The 15,730-nt window shown below is 40.4% G+C and overlaps 1 protein-coding gene across 8 annotated transcripts in view; it reads left to right on the top strand.

The window, feature by feature from the left end:
* LOC120396608 (opsin-5-like) overlaps positions 1-15,519 on the top strand; it is an 89,593-nt gene extending 74,074 nt beyond the window's left edge. For 7 of the 8 annotated variants that reach the window (XM_039521605.1, XM_039521609.1, XM_039521606.1 and 4 more), the window contains one exon: positions 9,371-10,396. In XM_039521605.1, the coding sequence (XP_039377539.1) occupies positions 9,371-9,988 (618 nt within the window). In that variant the 3' untranslated portion in view covers positions 9,989-10,396. Of the gene's footprint in view, positions 1-9,370; positions 10,397-15,093 lie in introns of those variants that run through there. The other variant, XM_039521610.1, reaches the window with a different exon arrangement.
* The last annotated feature ends 211 nt before the right edge of the window (positions 15,520-15,730 follow it).

Below are 15,730 nucleotides of genomic sequence, written 5' to 3'. Positions count from 1 at the left end.
TAAATTCCCTAGCCAGGAATATCTTGACTGAGTGGGCAAATTAAAATGCTGAAGTGTTCACATTTAAAAAGATTTAATTATACACCATTTATTTAAAGTGTCTCTAATCCAAACATATTAAATTCACTATATACTCATAATACTCTCGTCATTTGAACCATTCTGGACCAGATCCTCAGATGATGTAAATAAGTATAGCTCTATTGAAGTCTGTGGAACTACACCGATTTATAACCTCTGAGGATCTGGGCTTCCATGTGCAGGTAACTTTAATTGTGCAGCTGGAAAAACAGTCTCTCCTTTTCTTTTCTCTACACCTCTGAGATATAAAAGCTTAACCCTGCAGTCCATACTCCTTCCTTCAAAGTTTTCATTGCAGTCTGTTAAAGTTTTCCCTCAGTTACCTCTTCAAAACTTAATTCTTATTCACAGACACATAGACTCTAAGGCCAGAAGAGACCACTATGATCTCCTGTCTATGCAAGCTGTAGAATTTTTCTCAGAAGCCGGATTAAAGCATATTCTTTAGAAAGGTATCTAAAGACTCCAAGTGATGGTGAATCAATCACCTCCCCTGGTAAGCTGCTCCTGTGTTTAATTACACTCACTGCTAGGAAATTGTCTTATTTCAAGGTTGAATTTATCTAACCTCAACTTCCAGTCATTGGATCTTGTTATGTCTGTGCCTGCAAGATTGAAAAGCCTCAGACATCTTTTCCATGTGTAAGTATCTACACACAGTGATCAGGTCACCTCTCGACTTGCTCTTATATAAGCTGAATAGACTGAGCTCTTTAAGCCTTACATTAAGCTTTATTTCCAGCCCCTCCTTTGAATTCACTCCAACATTTCCACATGCTTCTTGAAATAGGGACACCAGAACTGGACATTAGTATTCTAGGAATGGCCTTACCAATGCTGTGTACAGAGGCAAGACCACTTCCCTACTTGATATTCCCTTTTTATGACAACTAAGGATCACACTGGCCTCTCTTTGCTGCAGCATTGCACTGACAGCTCATGTTCAGGCAGTTATCTATGACACTGGTGGGGAGGAGGTTAATGAGGGCCTGTGGACCCAACGGGCCCTGTCCTGCTACACTGGTAACAGATGTGGAGAGGGGAGTTATGGAGAAGGCCCAGCTCAGTTTGAGGCTGACCAGGATGGAGAACAGAGCTCCACTTCTCCCTTGGTGAGAGAAGCCTGATTTCAGCCAAGAGTCTGAGACCACTTGCTGCCTGGACCAACCTCCTGGTGGATGGAACTAGGCCTATGGAGACTGATCAAAGGACTGGCTGCATGAAGACAAGCCCTGTACAAAAGAGTGGGGTTCTGCTGAAGTGTCCTTGGATTGACCCTATTTTGAGTTTTAGGATTCCTTTTATTTTTGCATTTTAACACCTGGAAGGGATGGGACTCAAGTGTGCCTGAGTTGAAGGACTAAAACGCCACTGTACCAAACACATTAGAGGTGGCAACTGACCAATGGAAACCCTGCAGTAGTCTGAGTAGTGCCCATTGGGGCACCATGGAGGCAGGTCCTGGCAGAGACTCTTTAAATCATTTTCTGAGCCATTGCTTTCCAAGAAAATCTCCCATCCTGTAGGTATAGCCTTCATTCTTTCTTCCCAGATGTATTCCCTTGTATTTGGCTGTATTAACATGGATTTTGTTGGATTGCACAGTAACTATTTTAACCAGGCAATTCAGATCACCCTGGAACAATAACCTAACCTCCTCATTACTATCCAGCAATCTGTGTCATCTGCAAACTGTACCAGCAAAGATTTTATATGATCATATATTGTTGATAAAAAATTGGCATTGGACCAAGAACCAATCCCTGAGAGATCTCACTAGAAACAACCCTGCTTATTGATGTCCCCCCATTAACAATTACGTTTTGAGATCTGTCAGTGAACCAGTTTTTAATTCATCTAATGTATACCTAAGAAGTGTTTTCAATCAAGATGTCATTGGTACTAAATTAAATGCCTTGGAGAAATCCCTAGATACTATATTAACAGAGTTGGCTTCATTGACCAGACCCGAGATCTTGTAAAGAAAAAAAACAAACAAACAGGTTTGTTTGACAAGACCTACCTTCCATGAAGCCATGTTGACAGACTTTCTTTATATTTTAACTTCTAATTCTTTGTTGATTGAGAATTAACTGTTTTATTATTTTACCTGGGATTGATGTCAGGCTAACTGGTCTATAGTTCCCTGCGTCCTCTTTTATTCTTCCAGCAAGATTTCTGCCAGTAAACTCCTGTGCAGTACTAACTACACCCACTCTGTTGCCTGACATTAAAACCTCCCCCCCATAAAATAAAATAGTAACTAACAAGAAATACAATGCAAAATATCTTTTATGATCTGATTCATCCTCTTATCACTCTTTAATTGTTCTCTCGTCCATACTTACTTAACCAGTATGGTATGTGGATATTATTTATCTAAAACACCTGTACAGGAACCTCAACATGGCCTCCATTTGCATTCATACAACTTTGCTAGAGCAATAGCTTCTGTGAAGAATTTTATGCCCATGAAAATTTTTGTGCAAAAAGTGCTTGTTTTTACACACACACACAAAGGAGTTTTGCATGTTGATCATTTGTAGGATGAGATAGGAAAGGGATAATATATAGAAAAATGTCTAGGTATGTGATTTATTTAGGCACAGAGTGGTTTTTTTTTAAATCTGCCTCCAAGCCAAGCTGTATTGTTCAGACCCTACTAGTGGCCAAGCTCACAGGCAGGACAAGGATGAATATATTCCAGCACTGAGAGATGACCTGTATCTGCCAAGAATTGGGGGAGGGGAGCACAAGTAAGGGCAGAGTGAGGGCAGAAGCTTCAGCAGATGTTACTGAGCATGCTCATTGTGTGTGAGCATGCTCAATACAAGCCAAGCAGTTAAATCTGGGGCAGCACATGACCCTGCATGCCCCCACCAATGCATTGCCTCTGCCAGCACTACATAGGAAATCATTATCATTACTTCACATTTGTATTCTTTTGAGTCCTAACAGCATGCCACGTGAGATATATTTTACAAACTGCATCATTCCCTGAGGAATAACTAGCTAAATCTGGGTGGGCACTAGATATTTGGAAATATCCCATTTGGATCTCTCTCTCTCTCTCTCTGTCTCTTGACGTAACCATTTGGTGCAGGAACTGACATTTCATCATGTGTGTGTATTGTAGCTAGCACAATGGAGCTCAATTCTTGCTGGAGCTTCTAGTCACTGCCTCTGTACAAATACATAAAATAATTCTGCACTATATACAGTTTTACATTTTGTTTCTTTCATCTACTTATGTCTTATTTTCAACTACTTTTAAGCTTTTGCAGGCAGGGGTTGTCTCTACTATGTCAGTAGAACACCTATGAGAGAGGGACACTGATTTGATAAGTGTTAATTTAATAAAAATGAATGATGATTTCCCACAAATGCTTGCAGTCATTGGAAGATAACCATTGTTAATGTTGTTTGATTTTTAATCCTTGTTCTTCAGTAGTAAATAGAGGTTTGAGCCAAAGGCTACTGGAGTCAGTAGAAGTCATCTTTCCATTGACTCCAATGGGCATTGGATTAGGCCTTAGGTTCTTGATGCTTTTTACAAACCTCAGGGAGTTATTTATTACCTTATGGAATGATTTCATTACTTAGATAGGACATCTTATCAATCTACAAATTTATTTATACCTTTTTTGTTACGTTTATGAATGTCACCTCTTCAAACTGTCCCTCGTCTAGAGTCGTATTTCTCTGTGACCCATTCTGGATTAGTGTCCTCATAGTTGCTGCTACCGCAGTTTCAGCAATGCTGAATTACAGCCTGAGTCTAAAGTTAGAGAAATCATTATCTTTCTCATTTTAGTGTGTGGAACAGCTGGCCCAAAGCCCGCAGTTAGATTATCAGAAGGTCACGAAGTCTGTTCCTGCTTGGTTTTAATGTCCTGCCTGGGCTTTCATTGGATAGATGAGTGCACAATTTGCCAAGGGAGATGGTATCACCTTCACCAGAAGATATTCAAGGCCAGAAATGACATCCATCTATCAAGAATGGTTTAACAATAATTAAATCAATCACATCCTGGGGGGGTGGGGAGAGGGAGGATGGGTTAGATGACCCATCAGATCTCCCCATATTGGTGTGAAAGTTACACCCACTTACAATTACTTCTCTGTGGTGTATATAGCTGATACATGAGTAAAAGGAATATACAAAAATATTAACAAATCACGAAGGCTGAATGATGATTTCTGGATAAAGAGAAATGTAGATTTCTAAATAACCAGCATATTCTGGTCAAACACTATTTTTCTAGTCAAGGACAAATGCTCTGTCCTTTCACTACCTAAAATGTTTCTTTGGAACCCAAATGTGTAAGTCCAGAATCTTGTATCCTATTCAAAATGGTTTTGGTTGAGAAAAGGTTATACACTAAATATAATATTGGGGATCTGATAAAATTGTGAATGCTAACAAACATACCAGTCAAGTACAGCTGGCTTTAAAAGATAAGCCCATAAAGCTGAGAGTATCCATCCCTATTGAATAGATTGATTTGAAGAGTAGTCATAATTGATCCTACAATTCTACATTTGATCAATGTGTCTTTAGGACACAAACACCTGGAATCCAAAGGTCTACTAAATAAAAATTAAATGCATAAAGACTCGATTAACTATGGCTTAATCCAATTTAACATCTCTCATTCTTTTAGGGGCACTTATATAGCTGTTTTGTGTAGTAAATGATCAAGGTGCTTGCTTTACACACTACATTTTGGTGAAATCAGCCTTTGCCACTCAAACATTTGCACAATTTGATCTTGTAAATGGTTTCCATTATGCTTTTGTAACCTTCTGAATCAAATTTTTGGTCCTGTCTATACTGGAATGTGGTGGTGGTGAGGGGTGAGGGTTTTTTGGGGGGAGGGAGGGGTGTATCGGTGAATTTCACCAATGGAGGTACACCAGTGCAACCCTGGAGGGTACATACACTGCAGTTAGATGGGGCTTGCACTGGTGCAATTTTCCCAGGTCACATTGATGCTAGTCCTATTTTGCACCAGTGAAAACAGTGCATTACATTGAGCTGGCACCCAATGACACACAGATCTTTCCTCTGAGTGGTTACAGCTGATTGAGAACACGGCAATATTTGTTTTTCAGTATGAGTAGTTCAGATTATTTCTCCAAATGTAGTTCATTTTTGACAAATGTAAAATAATTCACATCTGCTACCTTGATGCCAATTCGTCTAGTCCGGTTGGATCCTGCTGAGTCTTGATTAATTTTGTACCACCTGCACCTGTTGTCACTTCATTGTTTAATTCCATTTTTCAGATCATTTATGAATGTTCTAAACATCACCAATTCTAGTATGGAAATATAGACAATCCACTGTTAATCTTTTACCATGACCATTTATTCCTGCTCTTCATGTTGTCTCTGCTAGTTTCTAATCCATTGCAATCCAATCTCACCCCACAATGATCTTTTTTCAATAGTCTCTTGTTCAAAGTCTTTTTGAAAAGTCCATGTCACCCAGTTCCCCTTTGTGATGGGGTGTGTAAACCCAGCAATGACATGGAAGGGATTCAGGAGCTACTTTGGGCTGGAGTAGCCGCACCCTGCTGCACCTGCATGTCATGTCAGGAATGGAGAAGGCATTGAAACGGAGGAAACTCCATTCAGTAGTGGGCAGCCCTTGAAAGAGAGCAGGTTGTTGAAGGGAGCCCTAGGAAAGCAGCTGGAAGAGCCTGGGAGTTAGCAGAGACTCTGCCCTCACAGAAAGTGAAGACAGATCCCCTGTGCTAAAAAGGGGGAAGAGATTGTATCCTATTACTTGTGCTGGAGACCCGAAGAACTTTGGAGTGGACTATAGCCCATCCAGGCCCCTCTAAAGAAAGAGATGCCAAATATCTTGGCTAGAACTGACTATAGGCTTTTTTCTTCTTCTTCTTCACCCTTTTGTTTAATCTCTCTTGCTAACTTTGGATTATTTGTCTGTTTCACTTGGGACTCTGAAATGGGGAGAAATAGTCAGAAGGCCTTGGCTGGTGGGCTGACATCAAATGCTTCTGATGGAAGGATTGGACTTGTGTGTCTGCACTTTTCGTGTAGCATCCAATGGGGGGACAGATCTCTGACATCCAGCTTCCTCATTTTTTTTTGAGGATCAAAGAATGTTAGTAATTAGTGATATATGATTTTTCCATTACAAAACCTTTGTTCTTTGCTCATTGTCAATCACTTTCAAGAGCTGGTGAAGGTACACTAGATGGGAAGGATTCTGAGTCACTACAGAGAATTTTTTCCCAGGTCTCTGGCTGGTGGGTCTTGTACATGTGCTTGGGGTCTAACTGAAAGCCATATTTGGGGTCAAGAAGGAATTTTACCTCAGATCAGATTGGCAGAGACCTTGGGGGTTTTTCACCTTCCTCTGCAGCATGGGGCATGGGTCACTTGTGGGTTTCAACTAGTGTAATTTGGTAGATTTTTTGGTAACTTGAAGTATGTAAATTTGAGGACTTCAGTAACTCAGCCGGAGGCTATGGGTCTATTACAGGAGTGGGTGGGTGAGGTTATGTGGCCTGTGGTGTGCAGGAGATCAGACCAGATGATCATGATGGTCTCTTCTGGCCTTGAAGTTTGAGTCTATGAATCACGTTCATCTACATGTTTTATAATTCTGTGGTTAGCTATCTTTTCAACCAGTTTAAAGACTCATTGATCTGTAATTCTCAGGATCATGCATATTACCATTTAAAAAATAGATATGGGTATGACATTTGATACCACACAATCCTCCAGTAGTGGCTAATTTTAATGAAAGATTGCATATTTTTATTCATTCTTAAAATCCTTCGGAATGCTTGGATTGATTCCATCTAGTCCTCACGACTCATTGCTCTTCAATTTTTTTGGAACAATTTAGCAAGGATTTTGGTGGATTCTCCAACACTGATCATTTTAAAATCAAGACTGGATGTTTTGCTAAAAGATCTGCTCTAGGAATTATTTTGGAGAAGCTCTATGACCTGTCTTATAGACGAGGTCAGACTAGATGATTACAATTGTTTCTTCTGGCTATGAAATCTATGAATCTCTAAATGTACGAATTTGCTCCAGGATCAACTCTTTTAACACCTCAATTTTTGAATGCGCCTCCTCTGTTGCTGAAAAGAGCAGGTCTAAGACAAGTATGTCTCCAGCTTTCTCTGCTGTGAGGACTGATGCAATCAAATAATTCAGCTTCTCTGCAATGTCCTTATTCTCATTCATTGTGCCTTATAAACCCTGGTCCTGCTATTTCTTGCTATTTGTTTTTGTCTTTGGCTATTTGCTCTTCAAATTTTCTCTTAGTCCTAATTACATTTTAACATTGTAGCCTTTCCTTAAATGAAATGGTAGTGCTGTGTTAAACCATAGCACCCTCCTGAGGCCTAGTATGGCTAAGCTGAAATCTTACAGGCCTTAGCCTATAGGCCTTGCATTATAGCCTTACCTTGCTTATATACCTAATATTCACCAGGGACACTGTGATTTAACACAGAACTATCCATTCAATTTAAGGAAAGGCTACAACCTCCATAATTTATGCTCCTTTGTCAGTTTCACTGGGTTGGATTTCCATTTTTTGAAAAGGGTTGGCTGGAATAACCTATTCAGAATCTTGTATTACCCTTATCACTGTAGGAGCTGACAGCCTTCCAGTAGTGTGTTAAACTGTGCAATTCAACTGTAGTATTTTCCTCTGTTTTTCTAAGTTCTTTATTGTTTTAAGGATGCATGCCTCTTGTGGTTCTGTTATCCTGTGCTAAGCCTCCACGCTGAGTTTTTCAGGATTTTAATTTCATCTTTGACTTAAAGGATATTGTTTTGACTAGCTCCCTCAGTTTTTGTTTTACATCCCCATTTCTAATGCTTAGTGTCTTTTGGACTGATTTTTCTCCCGAGGATGTTGTACTTAATTATCCTGCAGTTCCTGAAATTTGCAAATTTAGGGCGAGACTAATTAAAATCTTGGGAGAGAGCCGCATGTTTTAAAATAGATTGCACTGCACAGCTTGTACACATGTTGGTTTTATTCTGGGCTCAGAAGGCCTTTCTCAGTATCGCCATTACATAAACCAATGGAACTTGTGAATATAAACATGCTTTTGGCAGCTGAGAGTTTTTAGCCTGACCCTGCCTGGGGGAATGGTTGAATTTTAAAGCCAGATGAGGTAGTTACCACTACAGGCACAGAGCACAATAGGCTTTTGGAAACAAGAGTGCATTCATTGCCAAAACACACCTTGACCTGACACTGCTTTAGGTGAAATGGATTTTCTTCATCATTTCTCATTTTGAATTGCAACTCTTGACCAATTCAGAGCTCATGCAACTCATTCAGAAATCTGACACTTATCTGAGAGTATTCTTCTCTGTATATATCTTTTTAAGTGTTCAGTACTGTTTATTTCTGAATGATGCTCAGAATGGTTCATAGTAGATTATGGTCTCTCAGTGTGAATGAAAGTTTACAATATATCTGTGATTTCTGGCTTTTGGTGTTTGTATTCCAATTCTGGTATTTACTCTCATATTTTTGCTTTATACATATACACTTCTTTAAATGGTGGGTTTTTTCCCCAATGTTTTTTAAAAGCAGCTATCAAAACTTCATCAATTAGCTGTGCAACAGCAGTTCATATGAATTCATTCATTTGAGTCAGCTGCTGGTTTAAATATATTAATTGCTTTAAAAATATTAAATGTATTTTTTAAAAACCAGTGGCCAGACTAATCCATCAGTTGCCTGTGTGCAACTCCCATAGAATTCTTTATTCTGGATACTGGTGATGAGATGAGTCAGCACAGATTAAGTTTTTTATAGATTTATTACAGTTTAGTTTAACTTCTTTCCTGTCTCTCTAAAGGAATAGTGCACACAGTAAAGTCAATATAAACCAATTATTTGGGCTAGGAAATAGAAAAGTCTATTGTTGATGGTCAGAAGAGAATTTCCTCTGATTTTGCATTTTTCCTCAGGTGTTTACCAGGGCAATGTTTGCCCTTCTCTGACATGAGAAACAGATAGGATTAAGATGCTAGAGCTGACCTCAAAAAACTCCAGATACAATGGAGCCTGGTATGCATCTTATCTGAAACAATTATCCAAGTACAGAATAGCTGTGTACAGAGTAGACAAGATGAAAAGTGAGGAAGGCATAGAGAGACACTTCAGCAGATGCATTAGTCATGATAATGTCTTATGCCCACACTAGTTTGGAAGTATGTTTCTCACGTATGCTGTTTTAGCTAACACCACTTCTTTCCTCTTTCCTTTCATTGCAAGATGAGCATTGCTGTATGCATTGGATTTTTTGCTGCCTGGAGCCCCTATGCCATCATAGCCATGTGGGCAGCCTTTGGATCCATAGAAGGGATTCCTCCACTAGCCTTTGCTGTGCCAGCTGTCTTTGCAAAGTCCTCAACACTCTACAACCCAGTTACCTATCTTCTTCTGAAGCCCAATTTCCGAAGCACCCTTGCCAAAGATTTTGGAGTTCTCCAGCAATTATGCATCAGGACTTGTTGTTGCCTCAAGGCCCTACAGAGCTGCAGTTACAGGTCAGTTCTGGAAATCAGCCTGAAATCATTTAAAGGGAGAAATGAGTCCAGCTGTAACTCAGTGCAGACTGTGGAAGGATGTTCTTATTTCCCTTGTGAAAAGTGCAATGATACTTTTGAATGCTTTAAGAACTATCCAAAATGCTGCCAGGAGAGGTTAAGCACTATGGAATATACTCCTCAAGAAAGTGTGCTTTTGGAGAGTAGTCTCCAAGCAAAACAGAATCAGGATGCCAAGAAATCTGTAAAGGTGGTTGTTCAAGGAGAAAAAAGCACTCAAAATGATAACTTTGAAATCACCTTGGAAACAATACCTGCACACAGCAGATTTGCAAATCTGTAGAGTCTGGAGGGTTTCATTTAAGAAACAATAAAGTAATGGTACCAGACTTTTGAATGTAACCTTTTCTAAACAGCCCACCCACTGCCCATTTTCTATACAGTTTTCCTGGTTCCCTCACGTGTCCTTTGATAGAATGCCTAATGGAGCATGAACTTGTTAAAAAGGATGTTTGACTCTCACGATGCAGACTTCAGTAAGTATCTTGTGCTAACTATATTCAAACAGTACTATTGCAATTAATTTCCTTCCCACTTTGAGTTTTGGAGCTCTTGTTTACTTTGTTTTCAAGGAAACAGACCCCTGGGTACTATGAGGACATTTCTGTAAGGTGTTGTTATTCTTTCTAAAAGTTGTATGTTTTAAATTCTGTACACTCAAGACAAATAGCATAATGCATATAAGAATTTTAAAAAGACAACCTCATGCTGTTCTAACTGTAACAGAAATTAAAAGGTAGATGCTGTATGAAATGCCTATTTTCCAAAAAGCCCTGGAGAATAATCAAGTATACTGCCTTCAATGTTGGTAGCAAAGATAATGTTGTTCCTTACCATGAAGAGACAAAGAGGCAACTTTTGCTCCAATTTACGCTGGAGTAAAATCAGAGTAACTCTGTTGATTTTTAAACAGATATACTCCATATTTACACTGGTGTAACTGACAGGAATTTGACCCAGAAATGTCAAAATAATAGTCCCAGTTTTCTAATAAGGACCTTGGAATAACTGGGGTGAAGAGAAGGAGTAGAGAGAACTCAAAGGGTGAGAATCTGGATAATTTGGTAAATTGGGCTCAAGCAAACAATATGAGTTTTAATACAGCCAAATGTAAATGTACTCATCTAGGAACAAAGAATTCAGGCCATACTTACAGATGGAGAACTCTATTCTGGGGAGCAGTGACTCTGAAAATTTTTGTGGGGGTTATGGTGGATAATCAGCTGAAAATGAACTCCCAGTACAAAGCTGTGACCAAAAGCATCCTTGGATGCATAAACAGACAAATGTCGAGCTGGAGAAGAGAGGTTATTTTACTTCTGTCTTTGGCACCAGTGTGACCACTGCTGAAATACTGTGTCCAGTCTGGTACCCACAATTCAAGAAGGATGTTGATAAATTGGAGAGAGTTCAGAGAAGAGCCATGTGAATTATTAAAGGACTGGCAAACATGCCTTATAATGATAGACTTAAGGAGCTCAATCTATGTAGCTTAACAAAGAGATGGTTAAGGAGTAACCTGATCGTAGTCTATAAGTACCTAAGTGGGGAACAGAAATTTGATAACGGGCTCTTCAATCTAGCAGAAAAAGGTATAACACGATCCAGTGGCTAGAAGTTGAATCTAGATAAATTTAGATAGGGAAATAAGGAGTAAGTTTTTAACAATGAGGATAATTAACCCTCTTACCGAGGATTGTGGTGGAGTCTTCATCACTGTAAATCTTCAAATCAAGATTGGATTTCTTTTTTAAAGATATTCTTTAGTTCAAACAGGAATTACTTTGGGGAAGTTCTATGGCATGTGTTATACAGGAAGTAAGACCAGATGATCATAATGATCTCTTCTGGCCTTAGGATCTATGAATATCAGATGGTGTAAATCAGAGTAGCTTTGCACTGATATTGATGAAGCTGCACAGTTTTACACCAACTGAAGATCTGGTGCCTATGATGCCGGGGTTTTCTGTTTGGTTTACAATCTTAGTCTTACTGGATAGAAATACACAGTTTTTTCTTTGTGTTTGTTCCCAGTCTCTCTTATCTGCTCCTTTCTTGTTATCCTTCCTCCTCAATGGTGCTCCATTTTGCAACACATTATAGATCTCTGTCAGGGTTGTGCAGCTGCAGAGGTTATGATGTTCACTTGCTTGACCCTGGTGTTGTGGTTTTTGTTTTTCCGGAGATAGGAGAGAGAGCAAAAAAAAAGGGACTTCTAAAACCTAGGGTTGCCAACATTATATTTCAAAAGTAAGGGACTGTTTTCTTAGCACCTCACGCCCCACCTCTCATCCCATTAATTATTATTATCATTATTATTATTTATTAATAAGCATGACTCACATTCACCTGGGGTATTTCTTGCTGCTTTTTGCAGCACTCAGCAACTCCTGATCTTGTTGTACAGAGATGAAAAAATAAGGGACGTCACTTGTAATAAGGGACTGTTGGCAACCCTACTGACACCCCTACTAGTTAGTGTAGTGGGCTGGGGAGGAGGTTGGGTCACCTAACACCACCACCACCCTTTTTTCTATACTGCCACACCAGTTCACGGCTCAGTCAACAAGAAGTGCTATATTATTTCCTGTCATGGAAGCAGAGGGCACCCTGACAGTGCCAGGCTACCATCTTGGTCAGGCCACAGCCCTGTCGTTCAAGTACGCAGTCATCATTACTTAACATTTATATTGCAGTGGTGCTCAGAGGCCTCTCTCAAGATTGATGCTGAATTGTGCTAGGTTCTGTATAAACATACACAAAGCTGCAGTCTCTGTCCCAAAGAACTTGCAATCCAAGTAGTTAGTCTGACATTCTTCAAGAGACACCACCCAAACCATCAGTGAAATAAACTGCATGTGTTTAGTTCTATAAATAAACATGTGGCATCAGCACGTTTCATTGAAGTTTCTGTGGTGGCTGCATACTTGAATGCCAGTGACCTAACCATTTAAACTCTACCAGTGATTCTGAGTAATCATCGTCATCATGTTCCCATTATGCCTCTAACGTTTAGGGCAGCAACGAAGCTCCTCCACTCCTGTCTGTTTCTGGTAAGTCTTTCAATGACTCCTTAGCTGTGCCCCAGCTTGGCTTCCACAGCTCTTCACCATGTTGTTTTCAGGTGGCCTCGTTTTCGCTTGCCTTCAGGTGTCCATCTTATTGCTACTCTGATGATGAAATCAGTTTCCAGTCGAAGCACATAACTGATCCATCTCCAACGCCTCCTGGCAATGATGGTGCTCAAATCCTCATGGCTGCACTGTGTCAATAGATCTTAGTTTGAGATTGTTCTGGGCCAAAAGATAGAGAGGATTTTTCTGAGGCAGGTTGTATGGACTGAAGACAGTTTAGACATCTCATACTTTCTCATTCCCCAGCATTCTGCACTATAAAGTAATGTTGAAAGTACACAGATCTAATAAATCTTGAGTTTGGTTTTGGTGTTGTATTTTGATGGTTTCCAGACTGTATTCCCCCCTGAAATTCTGAGTAAGCCGCTATTTAAATGGATGTTATTGCAACAGATAGTATACAGCTCGTTTACTTGGGACCTATAGTGTGGCTTCTTGCCCTCTACTTAAACTGTCTCCCCCTTCACCCTCCATCTATTCCCACGTGCATGATGCTTTTGATGTTTTTGCTAGTTTCCCATAGTTGCAGAGATTTTAAAATTCCACGAGTAGCTGTTTGTTGCAGAGTATAAAACATTTAGAATGTATTAGAGAAAAAGCTTGTGTGTGGCTAAAACACCACACCTCTTTAAGAGCCATGCACTCTGTAAATGAGCTGTATTGTTTTTTGAAGGATGTGCAAATTAAAACTGAAGTTTTGATTAGCATCACTGCATCACTGAGGTTAAAGGAAGTTCTGCCATTGACTTCAAGTGGAATAGGATGAGGCCTTAAACTAATTATGGATCCTGGTCACATGTCACCTGAGGCATGTTGCGCATACGCTAAGAAAAAGCCTCTATGCCCCGTGGGTGTCTACACAGCATCTGGGAGGGTACTTCTCAGCCTGGCTAGACCCAGGCTAGCTCTGCTCAAGCTGTCACACTAAAAATAGCCGTGTGGCCGTGGCAGCATGGGTGGCAGCTTGGGCTAGGTGCCCTAATGCTATCCCAATGGACTCCCCGAGGGGCTACTCAACAGCTAGCCTGAGCTGCTCCCTGTGCTGTTGCAGCCACACTGCTGTTTTTAGTGTGCTAGCTCGAACAGTGCTAGCGCATCTTTCTGCGTATGCTGGGAAACACCCTCCCAGCTACTGTGTAGATATTCCCTGTGAGGAGTCCTACTGGTTTCAATGAGATTTCTTATGGCATGCACCCACGCCTCTAGAGCAGGGGTGGCCAACCTGTGGCTCCGGAGCCACATGCAGCTCTTCAGAAGTTAATATATGGCTCCTTGTATAGGCACTGGCTCCGGGGCTGGAGCTACAGGGGCCAACTTTCCAGTGTGCCAGGGGGTGCTTGCTGCTCAACCCTTGGCTCTGTCACAGGCCCTGCCCTCTCTCCATCCCTTCCTGCCCCCTCCCCTGAGCCTGCCAGGCCCTCGCTCCTCTCCCTCCCCCGCTGAGCCTCCTGCACACCACAAAACAGCTGATCAGGAGGTGCGGGGAGAGAGGGGCAAGCACTGATCAGCAGGGCTGCCGTGGGCAGGAGGCACTGGGAGAGGGGGTGGGGAGCTGATGGGGGGGGGTTGCTGCCATATTACTGTGGTTCTTTGGCAATGTACATTGGTAAATTCTGGCTCCTTGTCAGGCTCTGGTTGGCCACCCCTGCTCTAGAGGACTCGGGCCTTAGATGGTTGGCTCACTACTATGAGATGAATGATCTGTACATTGTGATTAACTGGAATACGAAAAGAATACAGGACTATATAAAACAGGAAAAAACAACTAGTAGGCTGGGATTTTCATAGCGCCCATCTTCCTTAGGCCTGTCCATATCGGTTGTAATATTCCCCTATTTAAAACACTCAGGAAATTCTGAAGCCTCTCGCTGTATCTCTTATTTGTGCCAAGCTGTACATCACCTATCTGATGAGCTAATGTTCAGAATAACCAGATTGAACAGTGAAGATTGTTTTTGTTTGTTCCATATAAGCAAATCAGAAAAAAAACAGGCTTTCAGTCGAAAACATATGTTGGGGGTGGAGGGAATAAGAATAGTTTGCACTATACAGTGTCTATGTTCTCTGGAAAATTCATGAGTATTTATACACTGATTATTATATAATGTATAGAAATAAAGTTAATGTATCACTGTTTCTTCCCTCCAAGTCTGCACTGGAGTCCCTGAACTAGTCATAAGTTCTGACTGTGGAGTAAAACATTTGCTTAAAAATCAACATGTCACTTTCAACTTTTCTTTTCTCCACTGTTGAGATTTCAGATGATTTTTTGTTTTACAATGAACGTCGAACTCTCAGCTTATTCCTTTTTGGAGTTAATGGGAGCAGGATTGTGCCTTTGAAGAGAACTATGAAGCAATGCCCAGTGGCCACAAGCAATCAGACTGACAGTCAAATTCTCGATTATGTTTGTTGTATGAAAAAAGTTCTTCTTACATTAAATGCTTTTTCTGGTGTAATCAGTCACAGAAGATTCTTCCCAACCTATCTGCCTTTGGATTGGTCCATCTATCATTTTTCAGAGTTAGACTATTGTTATGAATTACTTGCAAATAAATGTATTTGCAAATCATGATGCTGCTGATTACAGGGTCTTCTTGACATTATGTATTAAGGTCTTATGAAAAACTCTGTCAATTATTGGAAGAAAAAAAACTTGTTTTTCAAGGTGAAACAATAAAAGGAGTGATATCATCATGTCTGGGGAGTTAATTCATACTTGTTGCTGATGATGTGGTGCGATTTTTAAATATATTGAGTAAAATCAACTTTTAAGGACAGGTTTCAGAATAAATGTCAATAATAAGAGCAGTGGTAGCAAAAGCAAGGGCATTTCTGCTGCAGGTTGTAGTCTTTCATGCCCAACACAAAGAATATAGTAAAAAATGTCG

The sequence above is a fragment of the Mauremys reevesii genome, linkage group 2, assembly GCF_016161935.1.
Source record: "Mauremys reevesii isolate NIE-2019 linkage group 2, ASM1616193v1, whole genome shotgun sequence".
In the NCBI taxonomy this organism is placed as follows: Eukaryota; Metazoa; Chordata; order Testudines; family Geoemydidae; genus Mauremys; species Mauremys reevesii.
The sequence above is the reverse complement of the archived record's forward strand: the minus strand, read 5'-3'. Positions and strand labels throughout refer to the sequence as shown.